The sequence below is a fragment of the Leopardus geoffroyi genome, chromosome B1 (assembly GCF_018350155.1).
Source record: "Leopardus geoffroyi isolate Oge1 chromosome B1, O.geoffroyi_Oge1_pat1.0, whole genome shotgun sequence".
In the NCBI taxonomy this organism is placed as follows: domain Eukaryota; kingdom Metazoa; phylum Chordata; class Mammalia; order Carnivora; family Felidae; genus Leopardus; species Leopardus geoffroyi.
In genome coordinates, this window is record NC_059327.1 from 31966806 (window position 1) to 31980585 (window position 13780).

Consider the following 13780-nt stretch of genomic DNA (forward strand, 5'->3'; position numbering starts at 1 on the left):
CTCCCTGATCCACACCCTGCCTGAAGACTCTGCGGCATCTCACAGAGAGTCACCACCCCACACGCAGGGCCAGCCCTGGGAGCCCTTTCCTGCTAGCCCAAGTTCTGACCTGAAGACCTCCTTGTGGTGGCCTCCTTCTCCAAGTCTATCGCTTCTCAGTGAAGTTACCCATGATAGGTTGTCCACATGGTTCAAAGGGTCCGGTGATTTTCTCTTTTACATTCTCTTTTAAAATGGCTACCAAGTATCCCAACTTGGGCAGGCATTGGATAGGGTAAATATAAAAATATGATGACTAATGGACATTACAGCCAGTTTTACAGAAATAAAAGGGGTTATGAGACTACCATAAAACAGTTGTATGACAATAAATGGGATCACCTTGATGAAATGGACAAGTTACTAGAAACACACAACCTATCTAGATTGAATCATGAAGAATTAGAAAATCTAAACAGACCGGGGCCAAGGCTGGCGGGCGCGGAGAAAATGGCGGCGGCGGCGAACGGGACCGGAGGGAACAGCGGGATGGAGGTGGATGCAGCAGTAGTCCCCAGCGTGATGGCCTCCGGCGTGACAGGGAGCGTCTCAGTCCTCTTCATCCCCTTGTCATTCTCAACATTTCAGACCATTGGATTCGTATGCGCTCCCGGGAGGGGCGGCCTATGCAGGTGATTGGGGCTCTGATCGGGAAACAGGAGGGCCGAAATATCGAGGTGATGAACTCCTTTGAGCTGCTGTCCCACGCCGTGGAAGAGAAGATTATCATTGACAAGGAGTGTTACTACACCAAGGAGGAGCAGTTCAAACAGGTGTTCAAGGAGCTGGAGTTTCTGGGTTGGTATACCCCCGGGGGGCCGCCTGACCCCTCTGACATCCACGTCCAGAAGCAGGCGTGCGAGATAATCGAGAGCCCTCTCTTTCTTAAGTTGAACCCTATGACCAGGCACACAGATCTTCCCATCAGTGTTTTTGAGTCTGTCATCGATATGATCAATGGAGAGGCCACAATGTTGTTTGCTGAGCTGACCTACACACTGGCCACAGAGGAAGCTGAACGCATCGGTGTAAACCACGTAGCCCAAATGACAGCCACAGGCCGTGGGGAGAACTCCACTGTGGCTGAACACCTGATAGAGCAACACAGTGCTATTAAGATGCTGCACAGCCGGGTCAAACTCATCTGGGAATGCGTCAAGGCCTCTGAAGCAGGGGAGGTCCCCTTTAATCAAGAAATCCTGCGGGAGGCCTATGCCCTGTGTCACTGCCTCCCAGTGTTCAGCACAGACAAGTTCAAGACAGACTTTTATGATCAATGTAATGACGTGGGGCTCGTGGCCTACCCTGGCACCATCAGCAAAACGTGCAACACCATGAACCAGTTTGTGAACAAGTTCAATTTCCTCTATGATCGACAAGGCATTGGCAGGCGGATGCAGGGGCTCTTCTTCTGAGAGGATACTTGAAGGGAGGATGCACAGGTTGGACAGTGGTCCCACAGGGGAGGGGTGTTACACTCCCTTTAGAGAAACCTCTGTCAATAATAAAAGGGGAGCAGCCCCTCAGCACCCCCCCCAATCTAAACAGACCAATAATGAGTAAGAAAATTGAATCAGTAATCAAAAAACTTGCTAATCAAAAAACTGCTATCCCAGGACCAGGTGGCTTCATTAGTGAATTCTACTAAGCATTACAAGAAGAACTAAAGTTGGGGCGCCTGGGTGGCGCAGTCGGTTGAGCGTCCGACTTCAGCCAGGTCAAGATCTCGCGGTCCGTGAGTTCGAGCCCCGCATCGGGCTCTGGGTAGATGGCTCAGAGCCTGGAGCCTGTTTCCGATTCTGTGTCTCCCTCTCTCTCTGCCCCTCCCCCGTTCATGCTCTGTCTCTCTCTGTCCCAAAAATAAATAAACGTTGAAAAAAAAAAAAAAAGTTATAAAAAAAAGAAGAACTAAAGTAATTGTCTTTAAATTCATCAAAAAGTTTGAAGAGGAAGTAACAACATCCAAATTCATTTCATGAGGCTGGAATTACTCTGATACTGAAGCTAGGCACTACAATAAAATTATAGACCAATAGCCCTGATGAATAGTGACACATAAATCCTAAACAAAATCCTAGAAAAAAGAATTCAACAGCACATTAAAAGGATCATAGTGATGACCTAGGGAGCTTTTTATCCTGGAATGCAAGGATGGTTCAACAAATGAAAATCAATCAATGCAATATACCAACCAAATTAACAGAATGAAAGACAAAATAACATAATAGTCTCAGCTGATGAAGAAAAAGCATTTGACAATATTAAACATCCTATAAGATAAAAACACTCAACAAACTGAGAGTAGAAGAAAACTGTATCAACATAATAAAGACCATATATGAGAAGCCCACAGCTAACACTTTTCCTATAAGATAAGGAACAAGACAAGGATGCCCACTTTAGCCACTTTTATTCTCATAGTACTAGAAGTCCTAACCAGAGCAATTAGATAAGAAGAAGAAATAAAAAGCATCCAGATTGAAGAGGAAGAAGTAAAATTACCTCTGTTTGCAGATGACATAATCTTATATGTAAAAATTTCCAGAGATTACACACACACACACACACACACACACACACACACACACTATTAGAATTAATAAACAAATTCATCAAAATTGTGGAATACAAAATCAACACAAATATTAGCTGTGTATCTAAACACTCACAATGAACAATCCCAAAAGGGAATTAAGAAAATAATTCCACTTTCAATCAGAAAGAATAAAACACTTAGGAATAACCAAGGAGGAGAAAGACTTACATACTGAAAACTATAAAACATTGATAAGAGAAATTAAAGAAGATACAAATAAATGGAAAGACACCATATATTCATGATTTGAAAGACTTAATATTATTAAGATGTCAATACTACCCAAAGTGATCTATAGATTTAACTCAATCCTTTGGGGTTGCCTGGGTGGCTCAGTCGGTTAAGCATCCAACTCTTGATTTCGGCTCATTTCATGAGCTCGTGGTTCATGAGATCGAGCCCCACATTGGGCTCTGTTCTTGGTTACATTCATAAGTATGCACAAGTCCTAATATTTGGAGCAGTAGAAGGGACCTTTTTTTTTTTTTTTTCAACGTTTATTTATTTTTGGGACAGAGAGAGACAGAGCATGAACGGGGGAGGGGCAGAGAGAGAGGGAGACACAGAATCGGAAACAGGCTCCAGGCTCTGAGCCATCAGCCCAGAGCCTGACGCGGGGCTTGAACTCACAGGCCGCGAGATCGTGACCTGGCTGAAGTCGGACGCTTAACCGACTGCGCCACCCAGGCGCCCCAAAGGGACCTTCTTAAAGTGTGCATGTATCCTTCTAAGCTCTTGGGTTATGCGTACATACAATAAAATACAGCATCTTGTGATTAGTGAATAAATCATGTGTTGGGGCTGGGGAAGGAGAGTGAGCTCATATTTGAATGAGATCTTCTTTTTTCTTTAAAGAGAGAGAGAGCATGAGAGAGGGGCAGAGAGAGAGAGAGAGAGAGAATCTCAAGGAGGCTCCACACTCAGCATAGAGCCTGGCCTGGGGCCCAATCCTGTGGCCCTGGGATCTTGACCTAAGCCAAAGGATTCAACCGACACTGACACTCAACCAGCTAAGCCACCCAGATGCCCCTGAATGAGATCTTGAAAGGCAGCAGTGGTCGTCATAGTAGTAGTAATAATACTAATACTAATATTAGCAGCTCGTCTTTATTGAGAGCTTGAATAAGCCAGGTATCACCTGTCGTTTTTCAGAACAGTTAACTCCCTCATGGAGACACTTATACAAATGATGGCAGATTGTTTATACATAACACTCACATATCCTCTCTCTCAGTTTAATGTTATTTTGTTAACCCCATTTTACTGATGAGAAAATTTAGATTTCACAGTTGAATAACTTGACTAAAGGTTATCCAGAATAATTAAATGACTTGTCCTTCATCACAAGGCATTCCTTTAGGTATGATGGCATTTTGGCTGAAAAGAGGATATCATGTATAGTCAGATACTTCAATTCTACTACATAAGCTCCAGATTAAAAAATTGACGAAGACCTTTCCACTTATCTGCATCACCAAAATCCTAAAAAGTTTTCTAGAATGTACTCTGGGAAAGGAATGTGTGGCCATTTTCATCAATTCCGAATGAACTATGGTAGAAAATACATGTGATATACATCTTCTGCATTACTTTTATGATAATTTTAAAACATTGGCCTTCATTAAACCTTTTCAGAAATGCCCTGACTAGGGAAGAAGCAACTGATAAAAACAGAGTTTAGAAATTCCAGTTTAATTATGATGTTCTAAAACTGAGAGGTCACTAGAATAACAGAATACAAATAGAATAACAGAAAAGAAAAACAGATCTTATTGTTATAATCTATCTTGTAGGCAGGGAGTTTTAGGAAGTTTCATGCTCTTACACTTTATTCTTTGGGCATTTTCATGTCTCACAGTCACGATTATTGTGCCAATTAAATAAAATTGAAGTTCAGAATACCTGCTCTGCCTAGTTTATACTGTGGTTTGGGAAATAATTATACTAATAGTAGTTACAATTAAGATTCATTGAGCGCTTTACTATGTGAAATATGTATACCTTAAATTCATTTGATAATCAAAACATTTCTGAGGTGGGTGCTATTATTATTCTCATTTTGCAGAGAAGTAAACTGAGGTTCCAAGATGCTAATTTGAGCCAAGTAAGCAATGGACATAAGATTTGAATGCAGGCAAGCTGGTTCCTGAGCACAGATTACTAAGCATGTCACCATAAAATATGAAAATATATTAAAAAATAATCAAGATTTTTTTCACCAGTTCTCACCCAATCAGGGCACCAAGTATTTCAAATATTAGTTTAAGCCCCTCTCTTTAACTATACTTGAAGGGGTTAAAAATTGCTGCTGCAATCAAATATTGCCTCATTGTAACTTGGCAACCACTAAATATGGGTTCCAGAGGCCCTCTGAAAAGTTAGAAGCATTGCACAAATATTAGTATTACTAATTGTATTGGCTTGAAGTACCATTTTTTTTAATAGTCCCTGAATAGATGATATTGATACTCCAAATTCAGAGCTGAGTTTAGATTGTCCAAATATCATTCAACGTGAAGTTCTTTTGGAATGCCTTACATTATTTCTCCTAATCTTTCCAAAACTAAAAATCTTAGACTCTATGATGTCAGTCGGAGAGATGATGCTAGAGAGGGGGAAGAAAGGTTTTATAATTATTTTCACCAAAAACAATAATTCTCTGCCAAATTACCTACCATAATGAGGTCATAATGACTTTTGGCTCTTTCTTCAAATCAAATACATCCTCCAAGAATGAAGACTCACCATTGATAATATATAAAGGAATGTAACAAGTCTCCTAAGACCGTTTTCAAAGATGAGTTCCAGCATTAAGTGTATCCAGTGTTAGGATCAAAATGGCGTCAGCACACAGCTGGCCTCAGTGAGTAAGTACATGAAGTCAGCAGTATTGAGCCAAAAGTGTTACCTTCTGGGTGTTTTGTTTTGTTTCGTAAAGAATTTATAGTACTTAATATACATATCTTATATGTTTGTCCCCAAGCAGCCCCATCCTGTGTTAGTAATTTCGAGTCATGCGGCCTTCTTGTACAGAACTTCTTGGCAAATGATCAGCACTAAGCTATACTCAGTCAGAGCAGAAGGCTGACCTGGTGAACTCCCACCCTACCCCCCACTCTCCGACATTTAATATCCCAAGCTACAAGGCAGCTAATGGTGCTTGTGTTAGAAACAGCCAGGACAAAGGTCAGCTGGTGAAGAATGTCCCTAGGACCCCACTTAGCCAGCTCTGTGCAGCTGATGCAGAGGGCGTGATGATACCGCAACTGTTTGAGCCCTGTTATCTGAGCCAATGTAAACACGAACCACAAAAACTTCCCCTTCCTCCTCCAGGATCCAAATGTCAATTGCTTCCAGCTTCAAAGTTCTGAATCTCTACCACACCTCCCTTTGATTCAAACTTGCTTGGAAAGAGAAAAACATGCCTGACTCCATCTGTGTGGTAAAATTGAGTTTCTCTAGTTAAGTAATTAGGAGGTACGAGGCGTGCCCCAAACCTGGATCCCTACAGTAGAATACACCCTAGAGAAAATTCTGGCCATCTCTCAAACGACCACACAAACAACAGGTCAGCCTTTGGAAAGGCCATCCTCTAGGTGGGCGGGACCCAAGACAGATCAGATCTGGGGCCCAACTAGGAGGGCTCAAGGGCACCCAAGATGCGACATACTGTTGAACCTCGGGGTTACTCACTTACGGGCTTCGCCTGGGAACTGTGACAGAGGGCCTAACAAGGGTACCTGCCTTTCTCTGCCCTCCTTCCCAGGCCCACATTCTTTTGGCCAATAATAATAGCATTATACTTGCCATCCCTTTCCACTGTAAAAGTATCCTCAGAACTTTAGGTTAAAAGCAGTTGATCTAATGATTCATTGTAACAAGTTTCCCTAATAGTCAACCTCTTCTGAGTGCTTTTTTGACATTGTTCTGGGTGTTCTAAAATTATTTTTGGCTTTCCTTTTGGCATTTAAAAAACTTCTGTATCACTCCTTTTGCTACCAGTGCCGTAATGCTTCACTCCAGTGCCTGAGTTTTTCTGTCTAAGGTATCCCTCTTCCTACCCTCCTTCCCCAAATGTTGCTTTGTTCCTGGGCTTGGCCCGTGTGGACATCAATGCGATTTTTCAGGTGGGTGCTAGGTTTGGATAGTTCTTCCTGTTTTTGTTTCTTTGTTGTTGTTGTTGCTGTTGTTTTAAACAGCTTACTAAAGTGTTAGCTATGGAGGAGGAGGAAAGGGGCCAGAAGGAGCAGCTGGGACAGAATCCTTTAAATTAACAATGATGGCCGGACTCTTGACTCTTCTTGATGGCACCTTCCAAGATGAGACTAAATTCTTCACCTTGTCCACTTCTCCCCAACCCAAGGACAGCCTGTCTCCAACCACATCCCTCCTTCCACTGCTATAATTCTCATTTCTATAACAGGCTTTTTTTTTTCTTTTGGTTCCAGCTCCCAGGCCATATTTTCATGATACATAATTCCCCTTGGGTTCACAGGTTGGAATTTGACCTCTGGATTCAGAGGGCTCTGGTTCCTGGCAAGTAAGAGAATGCTTCTTGTGAGAGCAACTCAGTGAGAACCAATGGTGCTCTGGCCAACTGTTCCCAGAATCCCTGCTGATCTGTTTGTTAACTCCTTGCAGGCTCAGTTTTGCTCATTTTCAGAAGTGAGAACTGGCTGACCATGGCCTACTTTTATACAATTCTTAGGAAAATGGAAAGTAGTGTGAGAGAAAAGGATATAGGTTTTAGAGTCGGATGGGCTGAGCTCCCAATTCTGCTTTAGTCAGCCATATGTCTCGGGGAATGTGACCTCCATTTCCTCATGTGTAAATTGGGACTAATCATAGCCTCTTCAAGAACTATTCTGGAGAAGAACAGGTTGATGAACATAAGATATTAGACTTGTTTACTTTTCTTCAATGTTACATGCTTTTTTCTACCTGTGGGTCATCCCACAAGCTTATCTTTGCCCAGAACATTCTTCAGTTTGTTCCCAACTCAGAACCCACGCTTGTACTGGCTTTTACTCATCTTTGAGGCTTTAGTTTATACATAGTTTTGCTGAAGATGCCTTCCCCTCCCCACATCGCCAGACTAAGTCAACTATTCATTTTTGTATTCCTAGAGTATTCTATGTGTTTCCAAATCTTATTCAGAGTTCCTTAATTTTTCACTTAACATCTTTTTCTGTGCCAGGGTCCCATCTGGGATACCACGTTACATTTGATCAGTATGTTTTCTTAGGTTCCTCTGGACTGTTGCAGTTTCTCAGGCTCATTTTCTTGCTCAAAGTGTTCCAGTTTGGGCCCAGGAGCGCTCTTTCAGGTTGGCTGCTGTGTTCCTTTGACATACCCTCATCTTTCTGTCTGTGTGTCTGTGAGCACTTCATTATTTTCTGGCACTACCAGAAGCTCATATTATATATGTATTCCCGGCCTCAGGTCTAGAGTCAGCCATTTTTCCCAAAAGCTGTGATTTCTCTTATTGGAGAAGATATTGGAAACCATGATCTGCATGCTGAATATGCTCATTGATGGCAGATCAAGGAAATATATGTATGCTAACTCTTGTACATACATCTATCTATCTATCTATCTATCTATCTATCTATTCATCAATATCCATATTAAATTAAACCTGAAATTGTCCTGATGCCTCCAACTCTAATTCAGTACCATATGGATCATTCAGATAGTCTTTCCCTCCTTGCTTCTCTGCACCTTCCATTCCAACAGTGAGAACCTGGCTCACAACAACTGCATCCATTTAATCCGTTATTCGGTTCCAGTAGACATGTATAGTGGTTTCAGAACTATTAGCCCATACCCTGTGGGAAACAACTTTAGCAAAGAGAGCACAGCGTTTCTGTACAGTTCTTTATGGTTTACTCTCACAGTCTCCATCCACTTCTAAAGGTACGTAGGTCAGCATCACTCCCCACACACAGACACACTTCTTTCGTTGAGGTTATTTTATACACTTGTGGTACAATTAAAGTCTTTTGTCATAGCCCATATTCTATCCTGCGCTTATTAAGGTTCACGGATTGCACTGCAAAGTTCTATGGGTTTTAACAAATGTAGGGTGTCGTGTATTCACCACTACAATATCACATAGGGTAGGGTCACTGTCCTAAAGAATCCCCTGTGCTTCACCTATTCAACCCTCTCCCTCCTCCAAGTCCCTAGCAACCACTGATGTGTCTGTTTACCATCTCTATAGTTTTGTCTTTTCTAGAATTTCACATAAATTGCGTGATTTCATATTAAGCATTTTCACATCAACTTCTTTCACTTAGCACTATGTGATTCTGTAATTTTTTGGAAAAAGTTCATTGTTGAGGACCAAGTAGGTGTCAGATAATGCTCTCAGCAGATTGACTATACATCACAGTTTGCCTGGGGTAATCCCTGTTTACAACTGCTGTCTTTGTTTTCCATACATCTTACTATTTTAACACAAAAACCAGTGTCACAGTCTGGAAATAAATTATACTGTCGCCCTAGTTCTAGATTGTGAGAATACATCAGTGAACAAGACAAAAATCTCTTCCCTTACTAAATTTGCATTCTAATTGGTAGAAATCGATAATAAACTAAAAAACAAAATGATAATTTCATATAACATTGTGAAGGGAAAAGGGAAAACATTAATTGAATTAAATAATCTGGGGGAGTGTGATCAGAGAAAAACTTATTTTTTTTTTAAGATTATTTATTTTGAGAAAGAGAGAGTGAGCACAGGAGAGGGCAGAGAGAAACAGAGAGAGAATCCCAAGCAGGCTCTGAACTGTCAGTGCAGAGCCTGATGCAGGGCTCGAAATCACGAACCGTGAGATCATGACCTGAGCTGAAACTGAGAGTCAGACATTTAACCAACTGAGCCATCCAGGCACCCCTCAGAGAAAAACTTCTTTGATGATGGTGTAGTTGAGTCAAGACCTTGCAAAGAGCCAGAGAAAGAACCTCCCAGGCAGAGTGAAGAGCAGATACAAAGGATTTAAGGTGGAACAAAATCTGCCATTTTTGAACAGTTGAAAGGAACTGGGGGAGAAAAGAATAAGGTTGTTGAAATAATCCATATTAAGAGGATTTGGACTTTTTCTAAAGGCACTGGGAAGTCATGAGGGGCCTTAAGCAGGGAAATAACATGATATGATTTATATTATAAAAAGATCACTTTGTCTGCCACGTGAAGAAGAGACTGGAGTAAGACAGGCATGAAAGCATGCAGACCAGTGCTGTGGTCTGGACAGGAGATGATGCTGGCTTATATTTCAGTGGTGGTAATGAGAATGGAGAAAAGTACACGGACCCAAGATACATTTTGTGGGTAATGCAATGGATTGGATATTTGGGATAAGAAGTGATGAAGGATTCCTAGGCTGTTAGTTAGCTTAGCAAATGGCTGGTAAAATCATTTACTGAGATAAGGGAGTAATGGGGAAGGAACAGTTTAGTGGGCGACAACTGATGGCTTGTTTGAGTTGTCTATTACACATCGTGTAGTAATATCAAATATGCATTAAACCTGTGAGTTTGGAGCTTAGAAGAAAATTTAAAGCTGATGATTAATTTTGAGACTCCTCATTTTATACATTATTTAGAGCTATGGAACTGGGTAAGTTTTCGTAAGGAGAGAGCGTTGATAGAAATGGAAGCTCCGGAGTAAGCTTTGAGAACTCCAATATTTATCAGCAAAATTATAGAGGAGCAGCCAGAAAAAAATAGAAGGAAAACCAGGAGTTTTGTCTCATCAAAATTAAGAGGGAAAATTGATTTAAGGAAGATAGTCAATTTCTTTGAATGTTGCCAAGAAGTTAACTACAGTGGAGTCCTTTGGATTTGGCAACATGGAGGCCATAAGTGTCCTTGACAGAAGCTGTGGGGACGTAAGACAGAATGAAATGGGTTGAAGGTGAACTTGAAGAGGACCTATGGATGATTCATGAGCTTGTTTAACTAGACTATAAATTCCATGATAACATAGGCTATCCAGCCTATGGTTTTGCTGTGTTTCCAGTACCTACAAATACCTTTTGTTAAATACTTTCACATTCTCGTGTGTATTTCCAATCCTTATTGGGTAAGCTACTTATAATGATGGGACAAGCCAAAAGCTGCGCTGAAAAAAAAAGATAACTCTTAGAAAGACCTGCAAAAAGGACCTATTTTAGTTATGCTACTTTAATTTTTCATTTATTGCAGTTTGGGTAGAAGAAAACTGGGAGTACCCCCAAATATCTTCATCTTCTTTATGCTCACCAGCGCTCCATGTTATGGGTGTTAGAAAACCAGAAGTGTGCCTATTCCTTAAACGGGAGCATTTCCAGTTTAACAGAGAAGATGGCTATTTAATATAACAAATTGAGAACAATAATCCTGATTTAAAATCCCAAATCATACCAGCAAAACCAAGAAGAAAAAAGAAGGAGGAATTTACATGATAAATTCCTTAACTAAAGTGGGACAAGACAAGAGATACTATCTCATTCTTGTTTTTAACAATTAGTGAAAATATAGACTAAAAGATACCTTGGGGTTGATTTTCAGTCTTCCTAAATGTTACTGTATTGCCAAGTTTTTTTTGGGCCAGGGCTAGTAAGAGAAAGCAGACAGCCTTAGTATCAAGAAAAAAATCAAGCAGGCTGAAGCTATGACATCCCAAATTTAACTGCAGAGCATGAAAGCTGGAGCAACAATATAAACATGGTTTTGGGTGGGGGGAGGGCTAGGGACAGTTAATTCAAGACTACTAAATGGAGAGTAAGCTCAAAGAAAAAGAGGAAAAGAGAAAAAAACCTACCCATTCAAAATGAGCCTAAAAATATAAATTCTAAAAAAAACGAAAAATAGGGAGGAAAACAATAAAGCCAACAACCAGAATATGAATGTACTGCAGATAGAAACAAAGTACCAGAACAATCTGAAATAGACTTTACAATAAGTATGTTTAGGGTCTTCAAAGATATAAATGAAGGATTAGCACCCACAAATAAGAACAAGATTATGAAATGTAAAAAAATGTAAAAAAATGTAAAAAAAAATGTATTCTCTAAAATATACAGACAGAGCTGTTGAAAAATGGATAATAGATTGAGGATTCTCAGCTTCCATTAAAAAGTAGTTATGAAAATGGGGTGCCTGGGTGGTTCAGTCGGTTCAGCGTCCGACTTCAGCTCAGGTAATGATCTCATGGTTTGTGGGTTTGAGCCCCATGTTGGGCTCTGTGCTGACAGCCCAGAGCCTGGAGCCTGCTTTGGATTCTGTGTCTCCTTCTCTCTCTGCCCCTCCCCCACTTGTGCTCTGTCTCTCTCTGTCTCTCAAAAATTAATAAATGTAAGAAACAATTTTTTAAAAAGTAGTTATGAAAAGAAAATCACTCCTAAAGCACAAGCAACAAAATAAAAAATAAACGAGAGGGTCTCCACCAAACGTAAAAGCTTCTGCACAACAAAAGAAACCACCAACAAAATGAAAATACAACCTAAGGAATCAGAAAAAAAAATTTGCAAATCATAGATAAGGGGTTAATACCCAAAATATATAAAGAACATATACAACTCATAGCAAAAAAAGTCAGTTAAATAATAATCCAGTTAAAAATGGGCAATGAATCTAAATAGATATTTTTCCAAAGAAGATATATGAAAGGCCAACAGGTACGTGAAAAGATGCTCAACATCACTAGTCACTGGGGAAATGAAATGTAAAACCACAGTGAGATATCACCTCACGAATGTCAAAATATCCATCAACAAGACAAGAATAACAAATAGTGGTCTAGATATGGAGAAAAGGAAATTCTCATGCACTGTTGGGGAGATTGCAAGTTATCACAGCCATTATGGAAAACAGTATGGAGGTTCCTCAAAAAATTAAAAATACAACTAGCATATGACCCAGCAATTCCACTTCTGGGAAACCAAGGGAAACTCAAACACTAACTTGAAAAGATATCTGCACTTCCATGTTCATAGCAGCATTGTTTACAACAGCTAAGACATGGACACAACCCAAATGTTCATGGATAAAGGAGTTGTGGTATATGTATAATGTAATATTATTCAGCCATAAAAAATGAAAAAAATCTTACCATATGCAATAACATAGATTAATCTTTTTTTTAAATTTTTTTTAACATTTATGTATTTTTGAGAAACAGAGACAGAGAACAAGCAGGGGAGGAACAGAGAGAGAGGGAGACACAGAATCTGAAGCAGGGTCCAGGTTCTGAGCTGTCATAACAAAGCCTGATGCGGGGCTGGAACCCATGAACCGTGAGATCACAACCTGAGCCGAAGTCAGTTGCTTAACCAACGGAGCCACCCAGGCACCCCTAACATAGATGAATCTTAAAGTCATTGTGCTAAGTGAACTATGTGACACAGAGAAAGAAAATTACTATGAGATCTCACTTATATGTGGAATCTAAAAAGAAACAAACAAAAACACCAAAGTCATGGAAAAAGAGATCAGATTCGTGTCTACTCTGACAGAAGGCTGGGGGAAGGGGAATTGGAGAAAGGTGGTCAAAAGCTACCAATTTCCAGGTCCAAATTTCAGTACTTAAGATAAATACGTACTGAGAATATGATAGCCGTTAGCCATCATGTTGTACATTACTGTCATATGATACATAGGAAAGATGTTAAGAGAATAGATCCTAAGAGTTCTCACCACAAGGAGAGGATTTTTTTTCTTTTCTTTGTATTGTATCGATATGAAACGAACGATATTAATTGTAGTAAACATTTCACTATAATGTAAATCAAACCATCATGCTGTACACCTTAAACTTATACAGTGAGGTGTGAATCAATATTTTTTGAACATTTATTCATTTTTGAGAGACAGAGATGGAGTGTGAACGGGGGAGGGGCAGAGACAGGGAGACACAGAATCCGAAGCAGGCTCCAGGCTGAGATGTCAGCACAGAGCCCGACGTGGGGCTCAGACCCGACTGAGCCACCCAGGCGCCCCTATGAATCAGTATTTTTTAATAAAACTGGAACAAAATAAGAAATGAAAATGGAAAAGCTCGGTCACATAATAAAACTTTTAGAAAAAAGTATAGCCAAGTGTCTTTCAGGCTATGCGATAGGGTGGGATTTCTTAAATAATACACTGAAAGTGCCAACTTTA

At 40.3% G+C, this 13780-nt stretch overlaps 1 protein-coding gene across 1 annotated transcript; it reads left to right on the forward strand.

The window, feature by feature from the left end:
* The first annotated feature begins 375 nt into the window (after nt 1–375).
* Nucleotides 376–1572, forward strand: LOC123582723 (COP9 signalosome complex subunit 6-like). Its single transcript, XM_045449105.1, is given in 2 exon segments — nt 376–592; nt 595–1572. Coding segments are annotated over 2 exon segments (1062 nt in total). The 5' UTR covers nt 376–390; the 3' UTR covers nt 1455–1572.
* The last annotated feature ends 12208 nt before the right edge of the window (nt 1573–13780 follow it).